The sequence below is a fragment of the Contarinia nasturtii genome, unplaced genomic scaffold, assembly GCF_009176525.2.
Source record: "Contarinia nasturtii isolate CC-2019 unplaced genomic scaffold, AAFC_CNas_1.1 Cnas_scaffold_695, whole genome shotgun sequence".
Lineage (NCBI taxonomy): Eukaryota > Metazoa > Arthropoda > Insecta > Diptera > Cecidomyiidae > Contarinia > Contarinia nasturtii.
In genome coordinates, this window is record NW_022198046.1 from 10,554,463 (window position 1) to 10,577,089 (window position 22,627).

Below are 22,627 nucleotides of genomic sequence, written 5' to 3' on the forward strand. Positions count from 1 at the left end.
TTCTGGGCTGCAACATTGAAATAACCGAAATAATAATTGCTTGTCATAAGACCTGAGAGCACTCTTTTTATTTATGCACTTTCAATTTCCATCACACCGTATATTTTCCACCTTTTTTCCCCCGCACTTACATTTTCACCATCGCTATAATGTTCAAGTCGACACTTTGAAATATTGTGTCATACTTTTTTTATCGTTCTCTCTGTTGTATCTGTGCAATTTTGTTGTTTATCATTCGAATCTATACGTATATCATTGATTTTTATTTTGCGAATGGTTTTGAGGTCGTTCGTTGATTGGCCCACTAACACAACGTCATTTTCAATTTCACTCGGACTATTGTTGAGCCATGGAGAATATCTAGTTTTCAATATTTCTTAACGAATATAAGCAATTGTAATATTGCCACTAAAGGTCATACTACAGGTAATTGGTGACTTTTTAATTTGGAATTCAACTTCTTCTTACACACACATCCAAGCATAAGCACACGTTTATATTACAATAACAAAGAAAAGCAAGGATAAAGCACTATTCACCATTTCAACTGAATGATTCGAAAACAATTTCAACAAAATCCATTCCCGTTATCGCTTTAGACAATGTCACAGAACTTAATGCACACAAAGACTGACCGAGAAACTTTTTACATTAATTGTACTGAAAATAAAACTACGTTTTTTCTCTCTCACCGCGTAATTGCACCCCTCTTGCGATTGCACCTAAGTTGGTGGTAAAAGCACAATAATCGCTGGTTCGCATGCACTGTTCACAAAGTGTTGTCGAAAACTGGCTTTAAAAAAACTGTAGTGCAGTATGTAGAGTGAAAAAAAAGATAGTAAAACTAGCAACTCAATCGTGGAAGAATACCATTCGCTGTGTGTTTCGGCGAAAACTTATTATCACGGCTTCAAAATGCGATGCATTGCTGCCACTGCTTCTACTACTGCTGCGGCTGCTGCTGTTATTTGTCCGTATTTCCTAATGGTTTTGCTACACACAATTCGGCTTTGAGTTTTTTTTTCTTCGCTACTTGAGCATTTTAGTCCGAAGCCGTCATATTAGAGAAATTGGTTTTGGCTTTTGGTGTGTGCATGTCAGCGAGTAGTGTTGTCGATGTGTGTTTATATGCCATTTTTAAATATGATACCATCGAGTAGTCAGAATGTGTGTGATATCTATGGAAAAAGGCATACACGTTGATGTTTTGCACGTATGTGTTTGACCTCGAACTAGATTTCATTTGTATTTTATAAACTGGATGTGTGCTTTTTGAGTGTGTACTGCAACGGAATGGTTGTTGTTGCTGTTGCCGTTGATGTTACTGATGGTGTGCGCTTTCTTCACCCAACGGGAGAAGAGTAATAAAAGACCACATCGACAGAACAACACACAACTTTAAAAAGCTTGCTGTTTGGCGTTTAACATTGTAGCAAACACACACACACACACACACACATACATGACGTGCACACAACCACCGTATTGAGTAAGGGTGTTTTAAGCTTTTACCGTGTCATGCGCACTACGTTTGGGCGAAATTGCATAGTTTGCGTGTGTACGGTGTACACAGACGTGTTACGATACCATAATAATAATCAGTGAATATTTCAAAGACGGATTATATCATGACATGCTGATTTGAATAACGCATTTTGGCCGTGCTATAGTTAAATGCGGAACTTACAATTCAAATGCTCCGATTCTATTGATTACAATGGATTCATTTCATCGAGTGGCATCAATTTTCGGAATAATTGAAATATGTTGAATGAAAACGACAATGAGAGCTCTTCTAGCGTGCTTTCATGACAAAAAAATAAAACCATGCCAAATGAAGGAAAGAATAAAAAAAAAACACACACACATAATGGTCGGGTATAAAAAGAGTCGACGGAAAACGACACTAATAAATGTCATTTTCAAATTCGTGGTCATTGTGAGCGGTATATTTTCGTCCATCGCATTTTTTTCATTCAAACTGAGTTACTAAGTTATAAATGGAACCAAAGTCTCGCATAACAAATTAACCAGAATGAAATCCATTCGAATGAATGTGTGCTGAGAACTATTTCACAAGCTTCAAGTCTCTCAGTGTGTTAGTCGGTGTGTTGGTGTTTAATACCATTTGAATTCAGTTTCCGGACGATTCGTTTCAATTGCATTCAGCAAATGTATCGTGTTACATGCATTAAATTTTAATCGTTTTCTATACAAATCAACATGCGACCGAAATATAGTAATACCAGTTCCACCGTATGTACTTCAAAACACAATGTCAAAATGAAAACAACAACAACAACAAGAGCAATAACAACAAAGAAAACGAACGCACAATATTCGTGCCTATTCAATGTTTTCATTTTAAAAGCAACAACACCACACCAAAAACATTGGAATTAATTTTCACGGAAAATACCAAATTTCATTCGTTTTGAATGTAAATAATTCAAGTTTTCTTAGAACAAAGGCGGCCCGATGAGAGTGTGTATTTGTGTGAATTAGTTTTGGTTATGATGGTGTGTGTGCAATGGCAGTGCCGCTTATGATTGTTATTCGTGTGCACTTGATCGCAATGGCTTTGTTGTTCTTCTTTGTATTGGGTGTAGAAAACAAAGAAAAACTTGAGCGTGTTTGTTTCACGGTCCATTTTTCACATCAAAAATCATCATCTCATGTTGATTAACCATTAAAAATGTTAATTTGTTGCAAGACGTTTCGGGAAAAAAAAACTGCATTCACTTAAAAAAAAAACTTTAAACTTGCACAATAAAACGTTATATTTTGCTTGCGGTATGTTTAAGATAAAAATCGGAGAATTCCACCATTTATGAAATGGGTTTCTTTTTTTTCTGTTTGCTTACGACTGGTCCCGTTGGCTCTCAATATGGCATTTAAATTCCTTTTCATTCTTTTTGTACGTCGTTTTTTGTTTGCATGCATGCATCAACGTCTCTCATTTCGTTCTTCATCTCAATTGCGCGGAGCCGAGTTCTTTTGTTTTTTTTCAATGCGTTCAGATTTCTTGTTTGCATTGTATATATTGCTGGCTGATAGTTTTTCTCTTCTTATTCGGTGTTGGTAGAGAGATATTTTTTACAAAGAATTTTATGGCACAAAGCCAGCATAAATGTTTTGACTTCAACAACTGATCATCATATGGTGGAAACACATGTGGTCTCTTTTTTTCGGATGAAACATTTTTCAATTCATTTTTTTCTGTTCAAATGAGTTACGACTTCGATTTATTGAAGTGAAGCTAGTTCGACAGTTCACTTTGCAATTCATTTTCGCCGGCATAAATATATTAGGAGCACTTTATTGGCCTCGGTTTAAAAGACGAGCAGTTTATTGCCTGTAGCATCTGTTTCATATATATTTTAAATGCAAACGATCATTTAAATTTTCATATTTTATTTTTAGAACTTTCTATTCGGTCAATTTTTGAGATTCAATGTGAGATTTAATGTGATTGGCATTCGCATTTGTTGTCGATGGCCGTCGAATAATGGTCAAAAACTGGAAATTCGTAACTCATTCAAAATGAGATGGTTTTTACGCGCATTCTAGTTTGCAAACGAGATTTGGTGACAAAACGTGAGTGTATCTGAGGTCAAATTATTTTCTCTTTTTTTTTGTTATGCTGTATTATATTCAATGACAATAAACTATTTTTTATGAATCATCATGGAAACATGCAATAAAAAAAGCCAGAGAATTTTTGCAAACGTTTTCCGGTTGTTCAATCTCATTTAGCGTGGTCTAAATACAACAAATTGTGATTCGGCACGACGAAACCACACACTAAAGTGGTAATGGTAAGAAGCAAACAATGGAAAAGATAAACAGCGAATTTATCGAAATGCAGATTGGTTTTTTCTCTCTCTTTCTCTATGCAGTCGCATAGATAAATATTGAAACACTGTACGATGCTCTGCATCGATTTTGTGAATTGTGAGTTGGCCTATCTTGCTGAAAGCCAAAACATGAAGGAAAAATAGAAAGTTTTCTTTGGCTTGTGGCTGTTTCTTTAATTTTTCTCTTCTTTTCGTATTCGATCGCAGCACAGACACAAATATCAAAACAAGCGCAAAAATATTTCCACATTTGTGCACGGCACACGCAAAAAAAATCGTAAACTGTTTGCAAAACGTGAAGATGAAATTATAACGTTTGCACGCGCCCGCCATGCGATGAATTTAATTCAATGCTCTCTCACACCCTAATAATTACTTTTGCTAAAAACAAACTCTCTTTCTCTTTCGATGCAAAAAGAAACGCATAATGTAAAATAAAGACAATATTCTCAGCGAGAAAATTGCTAATGAGAATTTTCACCAGAAAAAAAATGTATATATCGTCAAATTCAATATCTCTTTTAATCATTTGATCTCTTGATCTTTTTCCATTAATTCCACTTCGTGTGCGTCGATTGAAATGTGGGCTTTCAATGTATTTACAACAGTAAGTTTGTTTGTTTGTGTTTTTCATTTCGTTCTCTATCTTTGCTAAGATATATTTTGCAATATGTTTGTTATTTTGTTATTGTTGTTGTTGTTATTGTTCAATGGCGGTCGCGCAGCATTGCTACTATAACCAGATGTTAGACATATATTCAACCGATATGTTGTACAGTGTTGAGAGAAACGATGAAATTATAAATAGCGAATCCACCACGCACATTCATGCAATGCCAAATCATACATATGCAAGCACACAAGCACCCGGCTCCGTCCATATTACAATTTGCAATTTATATCAGGCCATGCAATAATTTATATTTGGTTCACATTTTCCGAACGCGTACATTTGATGAATTCATACATTGAATGTGCTGGCCGAACCTCACCCGATATTACATTACAATTCAAAATCCAAAGTTAAAGTAGCTTAGCGCGTGAGTTTGCAAACTATATTGACGAGAGAAAAAACAACAACGGCAAACATATTTTATTTATTTTTTTTTATTTTTGTTCCATGCATATGATGTAGTAAATACCCATTAAAACATTACTGGCTCGATGATGTGCATATATGTGTATGCTGTTGCCGCTTTAAATGTTTTAAATCGAATCAACTGCATAATAGGCTAAGTGGAAGTGGTATATGAAACATGCCATTAAAACTATTGGCTTATGCGTGAGTTCATATTTTCAAGTGCTACGTATCGTTTACAGTGTTCAAACTTTGTGTCGCTCGGAAACTGAACAAAACCAATTCAATTGTAATAATTCATTGCATTTTGTATACTAAATGAGTTCCCATATTTGAGAGAATCAAATCGAAAGATTAATTCAATCAATATCAAAATTTAAACTGAATGGTAGCAATTTAATATCTAAAATTGAGCGAAAGAAGATGATTCCGATGTGACTTGTATTTCTAATCAATTCAGCACAAACAATTCAGTTTCGGTTTGACTTTTGGTTCCCCTTGAATGTTGTGGGGCGTGTTGAGTTCAGACGGCCACTTATTCTTCTCTCAACTAGTTGGTTTGAAATATATCGCTTTGGCTTATCCGAATGACACATTCTCCATCACACAAAAAAATATCACTCACGCACACACGAATCAATTAGATTACATGCAAACCATGAAACTAATAATTAGTCATGATGAAAAACGAAAAAAAACGCGAACGATAATCAGCGAGTAAAATAAAATCGAATGGGCGAAATGCGCACACAAGCGAGAGGAGAACGAACGAGAATTATTAAAATGTTGTTGTTTATTATGGATTGAACTCTGAACGAAAATGCGCATTTTATCAAATCGTTGATGAAATGTTGAACTTCATTGAAATGAAAATATGCGCCTATATTTTCCCGTCGCTTTTTCTCTCGCCTTTCTTATGGGTACTTTTTTTTGTTTTATAGTTGCTTCTTCTTTGGGTTGAATGACCATGAATGAACCGAGAACGGCTGAGTGTATTGTTTATTTACGACATTACGACCTATCAGTTGCCATAATAGTGGTGCTGTTTTTTTTTATTCGGCATGTTCAGTTGTTATGGTTTCACGTCAATTGGTAAATGCCGTTGCGAATCGCGTTCTTCTGAATAACGGCTTAACAAATTCGTCATTTTAAATTCAAAACACTACATTTTCAATTGTGTGATAAAAAAATGACGAATTTGTTAAAAAAAAGAAATGACGGCCAAAAACAATGCGGCAAAATTGTCGCCAAAATACACATGTAAAGAATAACGATGCCAGTCTGGATTGTGGAATGGGTACGAATAACTGCATTTATACACGCATTATTAAAATGTAAAATGGTTCATGATTAAGCGATCGACTCTGTTTATGCGGCATGTAAATCGGTTTGGTGGTTCTGTTGCTGTGTCATATATTAAAATTAATTTAGCTCTATTCGTCGCCGCTGCACGTATGTTTTTCCCCCCTTCCGACCACAATGATGATCGCGCATACATCAAACTCACTGATTTTTTTTTTCTCGCACTTTGAATTGTGTACGGCGTGCCATTGTGTGTTCTTTGTCAATGGAATAAATAGCGCCGCGAAACCCATTTCTCTTTTTCTTTCTTTCTTCATTCAACATATTGACAATGGAGTACTTTTTGTGCACCAAGTGAGAGACAGACCGATTAAATTAACACACAATTGCCGTTCTTTTGTTGTGCGTGTGTGTCTCTTCACGATTCATTTTCTTTTTTAAACATTATCTCATTTTGGGTTATCTAAATTCGCATCGTTCATCTAATGACAGTCGGTCGACTATACACTCTCACCAGGCGAATAAAAAATGAGTCGAAAATCAATTTGACTGTGTATTCTGTGCATGAATTAAATTTGTTTGTCAAAATATTTCCGATTCGCAAAGACTGATGACTAATCAAAAGTGGACATTTATATAAATACACATTAAATGTCTTTCGGAATTTTCTCATTTGGTAAAGTGATACAAAGTCGACAAAAACAGAATCGTATATCTCTCACACGAAATGACAGGAAAATAAACATCAAAAATCTATATGTTGTTTTCATTTTTAAAAATATATTCGCATCACCGCGACACACATCACATTTTATTTGGAAGGTCTATCATTGACCTTTAAACACGGTTTGCGTTGAATTTTAATGCGATGCATAAAATTGAGTTCAATTGTCAATCGATGTTATCTGTCATGTATATGATATAATTGACATCGATTCAGTTCAATTTTTATTTTTGAAATTGGGCCATAAACTCAATGCCGTAAAAAAGACTCAATTCCCTTCGTAAATAATTCAGGGAAATCGAAATAGAAGAAAAAACAACAAACGGATGGAAAAATAGAGAAATGCAGTTATCTTTTTTTTGCTGCAAAAATCTATTTATACTGAGTCTATGAAAAATAGGTCCATCTGCATCAGTAACAAAAAAAAATCGGGTTGCATAAGCTCGGTTTTGCATGGAATAAACATTCCTAGAGAGAAATTTTTCTAATTACATACAATTTATGTGCACATTTGCGATAGGCCAACTTCATTTGTGACAATGTGTATGTGTTTGTGTTGTTGTTGTGCCATTGGATGGGCACAATTTGCATTTCAAGCCAACGCAAATTTCTCTCTTCCCTTCTGATAGCTAACAATTAATCAGTATTGAATTATAATCTATCAAACCGTCATTTGTGTCTCTTTCTCCATTGTTGTGTCGAGTCTGTATGTGCGCTCCCAATTGTGGGCTGTCAGCGCTTCATTCTGTTGCATGGATGGAGTTGTCATGAATAACAATGATAAAAACCAATCAGTTTTTTTTTCTCACTGTTTGAAGCAAATGTGGTGAACAAAACGACGATTTGCCATTTTTTAATTAAATAATAACAACAATGTCGTCGATGATGACGACGACAACGACAATGAAGTAAAAATCAAAGGTTTTTGTGTAGGTGAGATATCGTATAATATTCAATATGAAAATTTAAACCTATTGACTTTGGGCTAAAGTGATTTTTAAGCTTTACGATTATCAACGACTCAAGCTCGATTATGTTATAACGAGTGGTTCGAAAATCGTTTTTAGCTCGATTTGGCTTGAGTAAATACCAAAAATACACCCGAAGAAGTACACAACTCAACGAACAATGGTCTATTCAGTATAATGGCTTCATTTGACGAGCTGTAAATCGCGGGCGCTCATATGCCACTGAATTTATCGCCGTTTATTTGTTTGCACTTTTTTTTCGTTCGTTCATTCGAATTTATTTATGAGTTTGCGATTTGAATGCTATATCAAAAAGAGTGTACACTGTACACAATAGACGGGCAAAGACAGTGCGATAATGCATATGAAATTCACTATTTTCACCAAATCGTTCGCTCGTCGCATACACATACAATAGTCATTGTAATTTATGCAAATTGCTGCTAATCCGCCGAAGGTTATCGACGAAATTCACTTTAAATAAATAACTTCAAATCGTTTCTATGCTCGTTTTTTTTTTGTCCATTCGTTCATTTTGAAAAGGAAGCGAGGGAAAACGATTGTCTAGCTATTCACTGACTGACGTGATAGATTAATTCTGTTTTGCATGGAATTTCTCTCTCTCTCTCTGCCTCTTTGTGTATAATGTAGTCAATCAAAAACGGAAAAGGCTGTTCTTAAAAGCCCAGTCCATATTTGTTGTTCGCATGGAAATATAATATTTGAATGAATTATTGAATTGTGAATTTATTGCGACCAAAAAGTTGCCTTTTTGTTCGTAGCTACTGTGGTTTTGATGGCGGAAACGGTTCGCTTATCATTTATGATAGCAATTAATTCGAGGAACTCGTTTGTTTTTCGGTCAACAAAAAAATTAGCAAATAAATCATTAAAACCGAGATCCAATGTGAAGGTTGTTTCACGACCGAATGTGAGATATATTGTTCCGGAATATACAGTAATTTTCACAATTTTGTGTTATCTTTTGCCATGAGTTGAGAGACCACATTGCCTTGCAAGTTCAAATATTTAACATGTTTTTAATTGACACGCTGTCGTCAAATGTGCACACACTTAGAAGTATGAAATGGAAATTAAATTAAAGCCAATTCAAATTAACGCCATTAAATGCAAACACCACTTGCCAATGAAATGTAGAACGTTTTAATCAATGGCTCATGTTTTGAGATACATTTATTTGCTCTACTTTTCGCAGATCGTAATTCAGTTCTGATAAATAAGTGATTTTAGTTTTAGATTTTTTTGCCATGGCCATTTTTTTATATCGACGAAATTTTTTTTCTCGTTCGTACCATATAATGTAATGCGTGATCAGTAAACATGAAAATGTAGTGTACATAGATAACGAAGTAAAAAAAATAGCATCAAACTTCATTGCAGGGTATTGAGTGCTTATGTCATGTATTTCGTTTTTGGAATGGAATTCGTGTGTTATATAGACAGGCGAGAAAATTTGACGGGTCTGAGATTTAACGCGCAAGGTATCTGTGAAAATCGAATCAGTATTATCGATAAACTGTGAAAACATTGCATCGTGATTAATCGCGTTCGATCGATAGTTTCGATTAGCTTTTTGAACTCGAGTGGAAATAATGTTTACTGCGTATCATCGGTAGGTATTGGCAGCAGCTTTATGCTTCGTCATATATATTAACGTTCCGTCAAATCATCACCCAATCAAAATAAATGAACTGTTCGTGTGGCTTCCACACGCGCTTTTTTCCGCATGAACAAAATAAAATAAATATTCATTCTTGAGGAGAGAGAAACTAATACTTCATGCTTATTCATTTATTCTCACTTCCAATAAATGCTTCGATCCGTTTACATTCCGTTACTACAATGCTTCATTGCCTCATTTTATTGATTATTAGTTTGACGCGATATTAGATAGTAACTGTACATCGTATACACACAATCGATTCCATTTATCACTGCTCAATTGATTTTATTTGAAATCGAAGCAAACTATTGAATAGATTGTTCAGAAAATAAGATAGATTGGACGTATCGATTGTCGCGCATGTAACATATAACTTGCAATTTGTTAATTGCACTCCGATATTACATGTACGGCTTCTCTTCCGATGCCTTTCTTGTCGTTCATTTTTTTTTCGCTTCTAATTATTATTTACCGCGTGTCATTTTTTTCTTCTCATCTTCACTGCAACACAAAATACCACTGGGTCGACTCAATTTTGTTGTCAACATACTATGCAGTTTTCAAAGCATGTAAAAGAACGTCATCGTGTGTAAATGATTGGAATAAATGTATGAATGCATAAACATAGGACAGGATGTTGTTGAACTATTCGTTGGTTTTGTTGGAAATTGAGTGCATATATAGGTTTAAGTTGTTATAACGCAAGCATAGAAGCATAAATTTATGTATATGAATCGGGTATAGGCAGAACTAACACACAAAGAACATCAAATCAACAAAGTGAATACTGAATAGTGTTTTTTTTTTTTTTTTTTTGAAAAAACGTAGAGCGCACACAAAAAACTTTTTTGAATTGAACAGTTCAAAGCTGGCAGACAGTTTTTTTTTCGAAACGTTGACGATGATGACGATGATGACAACGACAATGGGAAAGCAACAAGAGAAAAGAGTGAAAAATACCAGTTGAATTGAATTGAACCACGTCGTTGTACTGGAAGTGTATGTTTGAGTTGTGAGCGTTTTATTTGGTGTTAGCGAATTTCTATATGCACGACGGCCGATACGACGTGGTTGGATTCAATATGGAAAATTTATTCATGAAAGAAAAATGCTTGACAACACACGAAACACATACACATAGCACATCACACAGCACAGCATAAATGGACACAGTATCTGAAGTGTAATCTTTCCTCCACGTCGTCTTCGTGTAAATTGGTCTTTGTCTTTCTCAGCCATTTTTTGTGTTTTTCTTTTCATTCTCTGTCTCTCTTTATCTCTCTCAACTATTCACTTCTTTTGTATATCACACAATTGTCTTCATTTTTTTTTTGGATTTGCTTCTGTTCAACATGATATTCTAACACGTTTTGTTTCCTCTATTAAATTTTCTGTATGGGTTTCCTTTTGCGAATTATAATAACTTTTGATTGTTGTTTCGTTTAATCAAAAAGCGTGCTTTTGTGAAGGCGAATGGGAACCCATTTGGGTTGTTCGTGACAGATTTTTTAAAACCAAATCGATGAAAATAATGAATGTATCTTTGTAGAAAACTTACCAAAACAAAACGTTGATTTTCTTTATCCAATAAAAATTCCATGCTTTTATGTGGTCGTCGTGGTTCGATTGTAGTTGGATCATTGCCTTTGGCACCATGTTTACCTAAGCGAATATTGGCCGCTGTGCCATTTGAACGGTTTGCCATTTGTGGACCAAGTTCCATAAGACTACGCGTTTTGCCCGATATAATCGTTTCGTCGGTGTCGAGATTCGTTTCGATGAGACCGATTTTACTATCATCGTCTTCATCTTCGTCGCCCGTACAAAAACTATTTTCATTCACATCCATCAATAGACCATCACTTGAAACTGCACCTTTTAAGAGACCGCCACGCGAATAAGACTCGTTTGTTTGTCGACTGGAAAGCAACTGATAATCATCATCGTCGTGATGGTGGTTTGCCAAATAATGGAAATTCTTGCCATTATCAGTTGGGCTGTTAAAATTGATTTCGCGCGGTGGCACCGATGTGGAACGTTGTTGTTGCGCATGACGTTTTACTCCTTCACGTTGTGGATTCGATTGTGACAATGTAGCCGCTTTATTATTGCTTTGCTGATAATAGCTTGGATGTGTGGAATTCAATGTGGATGCTTGTTTTGCGCATACACCGACTACACGTGGTGGTTGTCGTGGTAGTGGTGGCTTTGATGTTACCACATTATTTTTCTTTTCGGCGGCGATAAATGTGCTGTTATTGTTATCATTCTTGAAATTCTTCGTTGCATTTTTCGTTGCATTTATCGGTGTGCTGGTGTTATTTGTTGTTACATTGCCCACATTTTTATCACTTGTTTGATTTGGTGTGTCAAATACAACAGCAATCGGATCTTTTAATGGGATATATTCGAATTCATTGCTTCGCATTGAGTTTCGTTGATAGCAACCCGCTCTTGAGCTATTATTATTGGTTTTATTTCGCAAAGGTACATGATCGACGACCGATTCACCGTGTTGATTATTATTTTGTGCGGTAGCACTCTTTGTTGACACAAGTACAATATTATTGGTGGCATTTGATGGTGTATTTTCTAGTGATTTTAATTTCTTTTTGCTACCACGCAATGAAAATCGAAAATTGGTAAAACGTGATAGGAAACCCGGTTTGTGCGCTGATTTCTTATCAAAATTATTCATTTTTGCGGGCAATGATGCACTTTTACTTGTTGCTTGCGGTGATGATACTGGCACATTTATAGCACTCACATTCGATTTGTTGGTTTCCATTTTAATTGGTTGTTTTTGATTTATTGTATTATCGGTTTCACTATCACCACTGCCGTTTTGCAATACAACACCACTACCACCACCACCAACACTTATACGATTTGAACAATTTTCTCGTAAATCAGTTTTATTATTTGGGTAATTTGTGCATGAAATTTTACTCTTATTTGACGTTGTTTTATTGTTGTTGTTGTTTAATTTTTGTTCAGCACTTAAACGATTGTTGATGTCATTACTTCCACAGCTAATACGATTCACATTATTTGACTCAACCGACACTCTGTTCGCATTGACGATCATCGCTGAACTGCTGTCAATTGCATTCGCTTGAATCGACATACCGTCTCGACTGTCCACCAAAACATTACGATCTGTGCTTGTGTTTACACTTTGATGTTGTTGTTGTTGATCTTTCTGTTGCTTTTTCGCCAGTTTCTGTAGATACAGCTGCTCACGACGTCTATCTCGCTCGGCTAATGCTGCCAACGATCGAGGTTGTGTTTCATAGTACAAATCATCATCACTACTATCTACCACACTGGAATCATTAGTGTCGTACGTCTCATTTGTGTGTGTATTTATTTGTGTTGTTGTCGTCGCCGTCGACGATGACGACGTGACTGTTGGGCGACCAGTCAATGTATTAGTTAAACTTATGTTATTGTTTACACTATCGTTATTTGATTGTATTTGTTCCGTTGATGGCAAAATCATATTGCTGGTGTTACTGTTGCTTGACGAATTACTCGTATCGTTGTAACTCTTATTATTATGATTGTCGCTGGAATTTAGAATTTTTTAATTTTATTATTTATATTTGAATAAAAAAACAACAATGCCTATTTTTATGATCGTTAACCGTGCTCTAGTAGACATTTAATTACCACATTCTATTCATTGTTTTCAGAGATCTTAAAAGTAACACCGTACAATCAAATCGCATCAAAATACTCTCTTTCCCCCCCTCGAATGTTAAAAAAATCGTAGAATTACATTTGATATGATGACCACATCGTAGCTATTTCTATCGAATGATTATCTCGTCACTGGAATGTTCTCTGTTGATACTCAGCCTAGTACTCAGCTCTTAAACAAATGATTCATTTGTTTGAATGATGATTAAAAACTTGAGAATTCGTAACGAAAACTTGCATTTTTATGTTTAAAAAAATAATTCGAACTTGGTGTAATTGACTGTAGCTCATACAATCTATCACATTTTTGGTACGATTTAAAATTAGTCAAAAAAATACCTATCAATCATGCATTTTAAAGTTGCCTTGGCTACTTCAATCAAGCATTTTGAAGTTTGCCTTATTTTTCGGGAGACTATTTTGCATAGTTTAAATTCAATGCGTAGAATGTGCTTTATTTTTATCACATCATCTTGACATTTATATGTAGAATAAAACATGGAATTCGTGAAATTTGAAATTAGAGAAATGTTCACAGACGAACCGAACAACCGACTGAAAAGATTTGGAGAATGGATACATATTTCAAAGAGATTCCTTCATGCGATTGGATAAATTTAACTTGTTGTGTCTATTTAAATACGAATCTTTGGCGCATTTTAGAGAATTCGTTTAATAAAATGAAATTGCCTTAACCGACTTCTGCTTTTAATTTAAATCAGATAACATGTGAAGCGCGAGCGCGAACACGATGTAAAATGTTACGACGATGCCAGTATGTAAATAAATAGAGAGACGTCGACAGAGGATAGAATAGAAAATACAAAGCAAACGGTGCCCATATGTGATTCGATGCTTCGTATGCATACATACACACACGCACCAATGCTCGGTGTAACTCATGCTACGTATATTGACTTTAAATTAAAACGCATTTGAACAATCGTTATTCTCGGCGAAATGGTGAATGGGTGTATCTGGGAGAAGCATTTAAATGAATCTCTTACATTCTAAATTATATCTGACATCATACGCCGCATATGTGCTTTTGCGTTGTAAGAAATGAAGTAATCGACACAGAACACACACAAAGTGCAAAGTCAACAAAGACTCTTTTGGTACATTTGGAATTTGAGATATGTTGTTTTTGTTAGCTACTACCTGCAGTCAAAAACAAAATCACATCCAAATGCCAAACAATGTGCGATAGGGAGAGATGAAAAATGTGTTTCAAATACAGGAAATACACCGTTTGTCTTCAAATATGGTTTTTATAGAATTTGTCGGTGTGTTTCTTTTGAGATCCCTTCTTCTTGAATTCCATACTCAACAATGAATATAAGTGTCTTCAGAATGGTTCACAGAGGAATTAAATTTATCTAAATGACTGTATTTACCTGATTTCACTATCACTAATTTCGGCCGCATCTTCGGCGGATGATTGTTCTAGCCAACTGATTTGTGAGACATAGGGATAAAAACTGACGCCTTTGCCCAATGAATTCCTTGAACCGCCCGATAGAATGCCTTTCGTTTGTGGCATTTCGGATTGTGGCAGTGGATTTAAGGAATTATATGCGCTAGATGAATGTAAACATTCATCACTTTCCACACATTCCGATCGATGTTGAATTAAATTCGGTGTACTCGCGACCATTTCACGTTTAGCTGGCGTTGAATGTTTTACTGGGCTAAAATTATTTGATGTTGTCTCGTCTTCAAACAAATTTATACTGTTTGACGATTGAAAGTCGACATTGCATCGTTCCAAACTTTCGGCATAGCATGTTTTAAGATTGGTTGGATCACGATCAAAAGTGTAATTCGATTTTTCCAATAATGTTGAATCGGTTTTTGCATCACGTTCACTTTTCGTTGCGCATTTTTTCAGTTGTCGCCGTGGTGGCGGTTGCGGTGGTTTTATTTCACGTGCAATTAACTCTTTCACTGAATGCGAAATATTGTCTGGTTCATCTTCGAAATCGCCTTTATCATTTAAAATCGATAGATTCTTATCAAAATGCGCTGAAATTTCGTCCAACAAAAAATTACATTTGCTAAATTCAGTGCTGCCGGTTGTGATGCTGCCGTTGCTGCTGCGATTACTTGATAGGCTGTGTCGTTTTTGATTTTCTGCCATTGCACGTAATTGATTACGTATACTTTTTGTACTTCCGGAATAGTCTAATAGTGTTAAATTGCTGTAGCTTGAATTGATGATCTTTTGCTGTTGAAATGTTTGTTGTGACGATGATGACGGCGGTGTTATTGTACAGTGATAATCAACAACGCCAAACGTTCTTGTCAAATCGAAATTACGACTTGCAATGCTTTCGGCATTTGTTGTGGTCGGCTCTTGCCAATGACTATTTATAGTGTGTCGTGGGTTCTTTGATATCCAGTTGTCATTTGATGTAACATCGAAATCACCATTGCTCGAACATTGTGACGCGAATATATTTAAGTTGTTCGGTACACTTGCAACATTAAACGAATCTTTTTGCAACAACGATACTGTTTCACTCAATAAATCACCGCACACCGTATTTCGTTTTGATTTTCGATTGGAATTTGTTGTGTCACAGTAGAATATCGATTCGTTGGTATCTGAAAAATCGAGAAGAAAATGTACAAAATTACTCAATTCGTGACCTTTTCGATTTCCTGGTTCTTTCAAAAGGACATTAAATATATTTGTTTGTTCAATTTGGCAAAATAGAAATAGAAAATTACCGTAATCGTCAGCAAAATGGGATGAAATATCTGGCAAACTGGCTGATTGTGTATTTTGCAACGATGTATATGAAGCTGATTTTTTACTACTGACGCCATTTGTATTTGTTGGCGCTGTAAAAACATGCTCACTCCAATCACACCGATCGTTACGACTGTTATTTTTGGAAACACCGAACGTTGATTTTTCGTCGGTTCGCCGTATTTCGGTATTGTTCGTGTTTATTTTTGAACTATTATTATTTGTCGTGCCGTTGATGCCAGTGCAACTATTTATTTTGACTTTCGTTAAATTACGACTGTTACTTATATTATTTAGACTACGATGATTATCCAAATCTTCGTCTTCTTCGATTAATTGATCTTGATTTAGATTTGGTATGCTTTTCGATCGGCATTTTATCGATGGGAATTCACCGTAGCCACTATCTTCACTCAGATTCTCAACCGAATTCTTATTTCGAAATGCCATTTTTACATTTTGGGTTTGACGTTGTTGTGTGTCTTTGGCAACCAATTCGATTTCGGTTTGATTATCCGAATAGTAAATGCTATTGTCTGTAGAGTAACTCGACTCCGATGAACTTGTCTGTTCTTGACAATTTAAAAATAGAGCCGAATTAAAATCGATCTTCTCAATGTCATAGTAGTTGCGCGACGTATTGTTCGTATCGTGGGCATTTTCGTTGGTTTTGGGTGCAATGAATTCAACAACTTTGTTGCTTGTCTCTTGCGGCGTTGTTGTTGCTGTTGGCGGAGCTAAGTTATTGAGAAATGGCGATGAACCACCAAATGTATCGCCCGTTTGAATTTGACGCTCCAGCGATTCAAACTGGATCAGAGACGATGACCGTGACAAGGAATTGAATGACAAACTATCCGGGTCTGAGAATCGATCAAAATTCACCGGATCTATGCAAAATCTGTAAAGAAAAACAAAACCACATTAAAAGCAATTCTTTGAAAAGTAAAAACAAAACTGTCGTCTCTCTTGATTCGTTTCTTTCTTTGCGAAAAAGAGAATTACCGTTTTGTAAATGCATCGGCATTTGTTGGTTCGAGGAGATCGATTCGGTATTTGTAGTCATCATTCAACGATGTGGACTTTTTCAGCAGAGTGTCTTCATCGTTTTCTTCTTGCTTTCGACGCTTTGGTGGACACGCAAAATCCCTTTCCGAAATGGTATCGGCTTCTGAAAATGCACATAAGAGAAAAAAAAATGCGTACACGAAAATTACGCTCATCATTATCAGCATGAATAGAGAAGAGCAATGCTTTCGTACATATAATAATACGTCTCAATGGACGTGTGCAATGTATGAAACACATTCGATTATCATTTTCACATTCAACGAAATAGAAAAAAGAAAAAAAAACAATCAACACAGAAATGGCAATCAAATTTACAAGCTATTCATTTGTGCAACGAAAAATAATAACACGAGCACCAATTTTCTGATGAATTTGAAATGGAATCTTATAATGGGATAGTCAAATGGAAATTGCATGCTATTTGCTAAAGGCTAGGAGCCTCACAGCAAAATAATACATGATTGCTACACCATTTACATTTCATAAAATTAAATTTTGATTTTTTTCTTCTTCTTCTTTGTTTCACTTTCGATTTACTGGAATGGAAAATTTAAGAAGATACAATCGAATGATTTCTAGATGCAAATACAGAGCAAAATGGTTCGAAGTCTAATGAAATAATGAAGTTTGTATGTTTTTATGTTTGTTTAAAACATGAATATTACCTTGAATGAGTTCGACACGGATCACTGAACCGGCATCCGATTCAGAACTCCATTGGTTTTCATTGTGTGTCCAAACATGACCGCAGCTCACATCATCATCATCCGATGTTTCTTCGATGATTGGTTCCAGCATGGCACTGCGCTGTGAAAAATAGCTTAGATCACCATTCTGATAGTCAAATTGCGATGCTCCATACGGCAACCACGGAAACGATGAAGACAGCGAATCACTTATATCTAAATTATCCATTCGTATATTGTTCGTATTCGTTTGTGGGTTTTGTTCGTTTTCGAAGGGGGCGGTTTTGTTCGATTTTTTTTTCGTTTTATTCCGTTGAGGCTTACATATGATTGCAGTTGATTGCTTCCTTTTATTTTAAAGAAACACTAAGTACTACTTTGATTTTGCTTCATTGCCTTTTGATGCGCTCGGCTATGATATAATGTGTCGGATCGTGTACCATTTAACCTAAAATTAAATGCAAAATAAACTGTATAAAAACCATATGTACATATTATAAATAAACATTTAAACTAATTCAATATTTTTTTTGTTCGTTGTTTTACATTCACGTGCGCGCACGTTGTTCAAGCCAATTGATTAAATGGTATTGTTCGCTATGCACCATATTTGATAGGTGTTTTTAATTTATGACCAAATTGAAGTGAAACAAATCCAATGCATTTCCGTTACATTAACATAATCGCACCAGCGTTCACGCATTCATTCAATTTTAATATGTTCGCGGTCGTTTTTGCACCGCTCATTTCTCGATTTGTAATTATTTAAATGATTTTCATATGCCATTTCCATTCCACCATTATGGTTTGCTCTGTGATAGCGCAAAAATCAAAGCAATTTACGAATTTGGCTCATTGGTTACTTCATTATAGTCCATTCACTTGGCTTGCATTTGTTTCTCTTTTTTCTTTCTTTTTTCCAAATTTCATAATTTATTTGAGCCTTTCTACGTGAACGGGCGCACTCACATTCGCTTATAATTGTTCACAAAGTGAGAAAGTTGTATATTTTTTTTCTATGTTGCTGCATTTCTTTTCGCGAGTCTGATCTGAAAAAGGAGATATACAAAAGGCAGAGCGATTTATGTTTCCATTGTATGTACATACAATGATTGTCTCAATGATGTGCCGTTAGCAGTAATTAAAAAGAAATAGCGCTCATTTTGGAGTTGAAAAACGTTTTTGATGTGCGCAGTGAAGATTTTTTTTCGGGCAATTCAGAGCAGAGCGCTCAAGTCAGTCCAAGTTGGAGTAGAAGAGAGCAGAGAAATGTAAAACCTTTGTGAAATGCCGCGGCTGCCGCCTTCGCACCGATATATTCGCAAGCAATGAAGCAGTGAAACGAACTGATTTGAGAAATACCAATTTGAAAGACTTAATGTTAAAATTAGTGCATTCTCTTCACACCGTTTGACTTTTTGCAATCTCCAGTTACTGCATGGCAATCCCAAATATCGTCGACGAGAAGAGAGTGAGAGACGAGGCAAAAATATCACGAAACATAAATACATAATCTTAAAATTCCAATCTCAAATCATTTGTGCACACAATCACATTCACATATATACATATGCATCATTTAAGTGCAGAATGTACAAAATAACATTCATTGTTTGTTTCACCTCGCGCTTATTCCGAATGCAGATGAAAAATCATACAGTTTTTTTTTCATTCCAATTGCAGCAATGAAATATTCATTCTCGCATGAAAATGTCGTTTGATCTCTTTCACACTTTCAATTTAAGCATCGACAAACACGCATCGAATATCATAATCCATTTGTATATTTGAAATTTTATTTGCCATTCACGTTCTTATTTTCTTTTCTTTCATCGTTTTTCTTACATTTTTATAGGTCGATTCATTGACATTATTGTGAATTGCTATTTGACTGGATTGAATAAATTACAAAATGTTGTGATTATGAGTGAGAAATCAAAAAGTCTCGGTGAGACACCAAGAACAAGACTATAGAAGCAAATTAGAAAATGACGAAAAGAGAAGAGAAAATCAAATTTTAATTTGGCTCCAGTGGCATTTTAACCGAATCTATTCATAATGGACACCGAAATACATACACATATATGCAAATTTTTCGATGTAATCAACAGCTGCTGTGAACCGTCAGCCAAAAAAAAAATCACGACCCAAAAGGTGAAATCATTTCATTTACTTTTTATTACTTTGATGAGCCGCGAAAGTTTTTCAACTTATTTATGATGTTTTTTTGTGCGTTTCTTTTCATTGTTCGTTATTGGTCTCTTATTTCATGTTTTTAAATGAATAAATGATCAATATACAGAATATCAAATTGAAAATTGAACTTATCACCATATATGCATCGACACATGGGTGAATGACTTTTACTTTAACAAAAAAACGGCCACACATATGTTTTGTGTTATGTTTTTTCGCCTGAAAAAATAAAAACATATTCACACTGTGAATAATCGAAATGAAGAGTTACATTTGGCATATTTTATGCGTCGACATTTATTGTTCGTTGACTCTAAAGCAACTACTTTGTGAATTCAAAGAGAGAGAGAGAGAGAGAGAGAAAAGGAGAGGAAGAATATGGCCAACAAAAAGCAAAAAAAAAAATTATCTGGAGAATCCGTTTATTCAATGGAATTTGCGTCAATTGTATGCTTAACTCTCAATGCAAATGTGTGTGACCTGTGACTAAGCCGTGGGATTTAGCCAAACAACATACAACAATGGACCGGATCAAATTGTCTGCGTTTGTCGGTCTTTCACTTGCTCATACGCAACATCCATAAATGGTGTAATGATACGGCGCAAATACATGATGATCATTCATATATGTGATTATGTGTTTTGTTAAATGCGTTTCTCAAATGAAATTGCGATGTCTTATATGTGTGAGATTTAGTAGTCGCGAAAAAAACAGATAGAAATGTTGATTTCTACAGATTTAAGTCAAAGTCATTGTTTTCTTTATTTTGCTGACAATCTTCATTCAACAATTGTAAAATCGGCCTTTCTGCCAAATTTCTATTTCTTGAGATTCCATTTTATAACGTGACTATGAATAGGTTTTCATTGTTATTATTTCATGTTGTGGCCGAAGTCATAAAAGTACTGCGAATAATGGGCTTTTTTTTCTTTTCAGAAAATAAAAATTCGAAATGGTCATTGATTCGTTTTGAAATGCTCAGCGATTCCATCAGGTGATTACAGTATATTTAATTTGTATATAGTCAAAACAAGTACGGTAAATTCAGTCCAATTTGCAAATAAAGAACGGCCTATCGATAAACAGAAAACCTGATCGTCAAGTGTGGTATGAAATACAAACAAACAATCGTTCATATCAAAGCAAATAACGGAAATATGACGACAATAAAGGCACGAACAAAGTAAAAACATGGCCCAAATTATAATTGAAGTAATAAAAAGGGAAGAAGGTTATGAATGTAAAAAAGCTCCATTCGCTATAACTTGAGTTGAAATGTTTTATCGTTTTTTGAAATTGGGACGAATACAATACACGAATGCCAATGCTTGAGTGTGCATATCATCAATATATGTTGACATGTGAAAATAAAACTGATTCTGATTGTATTTGGCATGTCATCTGGAGAATAGAACGTGCGACTATATCAAGTGGCAGGCAATTTAACATGCGAACACGGTGAAAATGTGCAATTTGAGGAATTCAATTGTCAGCGAAAAAAAAAACAAACACGCCAAGTGTACACATGCACAAGTTGAATTTGGTCGAAGAAAAACAACAACGATGGCAGCGACGATATATGATATCTTCTAGGCGGTCGTAAGCGGCACATTGCACGTTGTACGGAAGAAACAGGAGACGTAAGACTCAAAAAAGAAGCAAAAAATCACGCCCGTAAATTCACTCGTTCAGATTATACATGTATTCGGTCGTGATTATCATTTCCATGTGTGTATGTGCTTAAGCATTTTTCGGCCGAATGCTCAATGGGAACTTGGGAATACGTGTCTTTGAACTAAAAGAGTCTCGTTTCACTGACTGGCTTACGAATCTCTTGAGTAAAATTGAAACCGATTTTCGCGTATAACTCGTCGCTGTGGCCGTCGTTTGTGTGCGATGGATGTACGACTTTTGCCATCGATATTACCGTTCCATTTGGTTTATTTGTTGTTGTGTCTTGGTTTATGTTGAAGTAGTATCGTTTTCTCTTGATAATGTTTTTGGGGGCTTCATGCATCGTTCACCACGAAAATAGCCATAATCAACTTACAAAGTGCGCACGTAAGAGTGCGATGATGCCATGCACTTTTGTTTCCTCTTTTATTTCTCAACCAGCAATGTTGTTGCTGTTTTTTAAACGCATTTTTGTCGTAGCAGTTTTGTATTCATTTGCTTTGGTTTTGTTTGATTTTATTTTTTTTTATCTTTATGTTCCTGTTCGCTGCTATCTACACCTTTTGATAAAAGCAACGGCAACGATGACGCAAAATGTTGTTGGACTGAATTCGCGCAAAAGAGAGGAAGAGAGGCACACATGTAATAATTTTAATACCCTTCATTATTTGATCGCACTGTAATAACCATCACGCAACTTGACATATAATTTTAAAACGCCAAAGACAAAGTTTTCAAGTGTGTGTTTTCTGTTTTGCTGCATGCGAACAATGAAACAATGGCAACGACAACAGTTGAATACAGAAAAATGCCAGCACAAAATGATGCAGCCAGTATAAGAGAGAAATGAAGACTATTAACCAAGTTTGCCAAGCATTTCTTTAGAACACATCAAATATACACACTGCAATTGTAGCGCGCACTTCTGC

General features: G+C 35.4%; 1 protein-coding gene across 5 annotated transcripts in view; it reads right to left on the minus strand.

Moving 5' to 3' along the window:
* LOC116341331 (probable serine/threonine-protein kinase DDB_G0282963) overlaps positions 1-22,627 on the minus strand; it is a 41,446-nt gene that overhangs the window by 11,961 nt on the left and 6,858 nt on the right. For all 5 annotated transcript variants that reach the window (XM_031768321.1, XM_031768322.1, XM_031768323.1 and 2 more), the window contains exons 2-6: positions 17,807-18,275; positions 17,076-17,241; positions 16,049-16,971; positions 14,713-15,922; positions 11,172-13,182 (exon numbers count right to left, since the gene is read on the minus strand). In XM_031768321.1, the coding sequence (XP_031624181.1) occupies positions 11,172-13,182; positions 14,713-15,922; positions 16,049-16,971; positions 17,076-17,241; positions 17,807-18,056 (4,560 nt within the window). In that variant the 5' untranslated portion in view covers positions 18,057-18,275. The remainder of the gene's footprint in view (positions 1-11,171; positions 13,183-14,712; positions 15,923-16,048; positions 16,972-17,075; positions 17,242-17,806; positions 18,276-22,627) is intronic.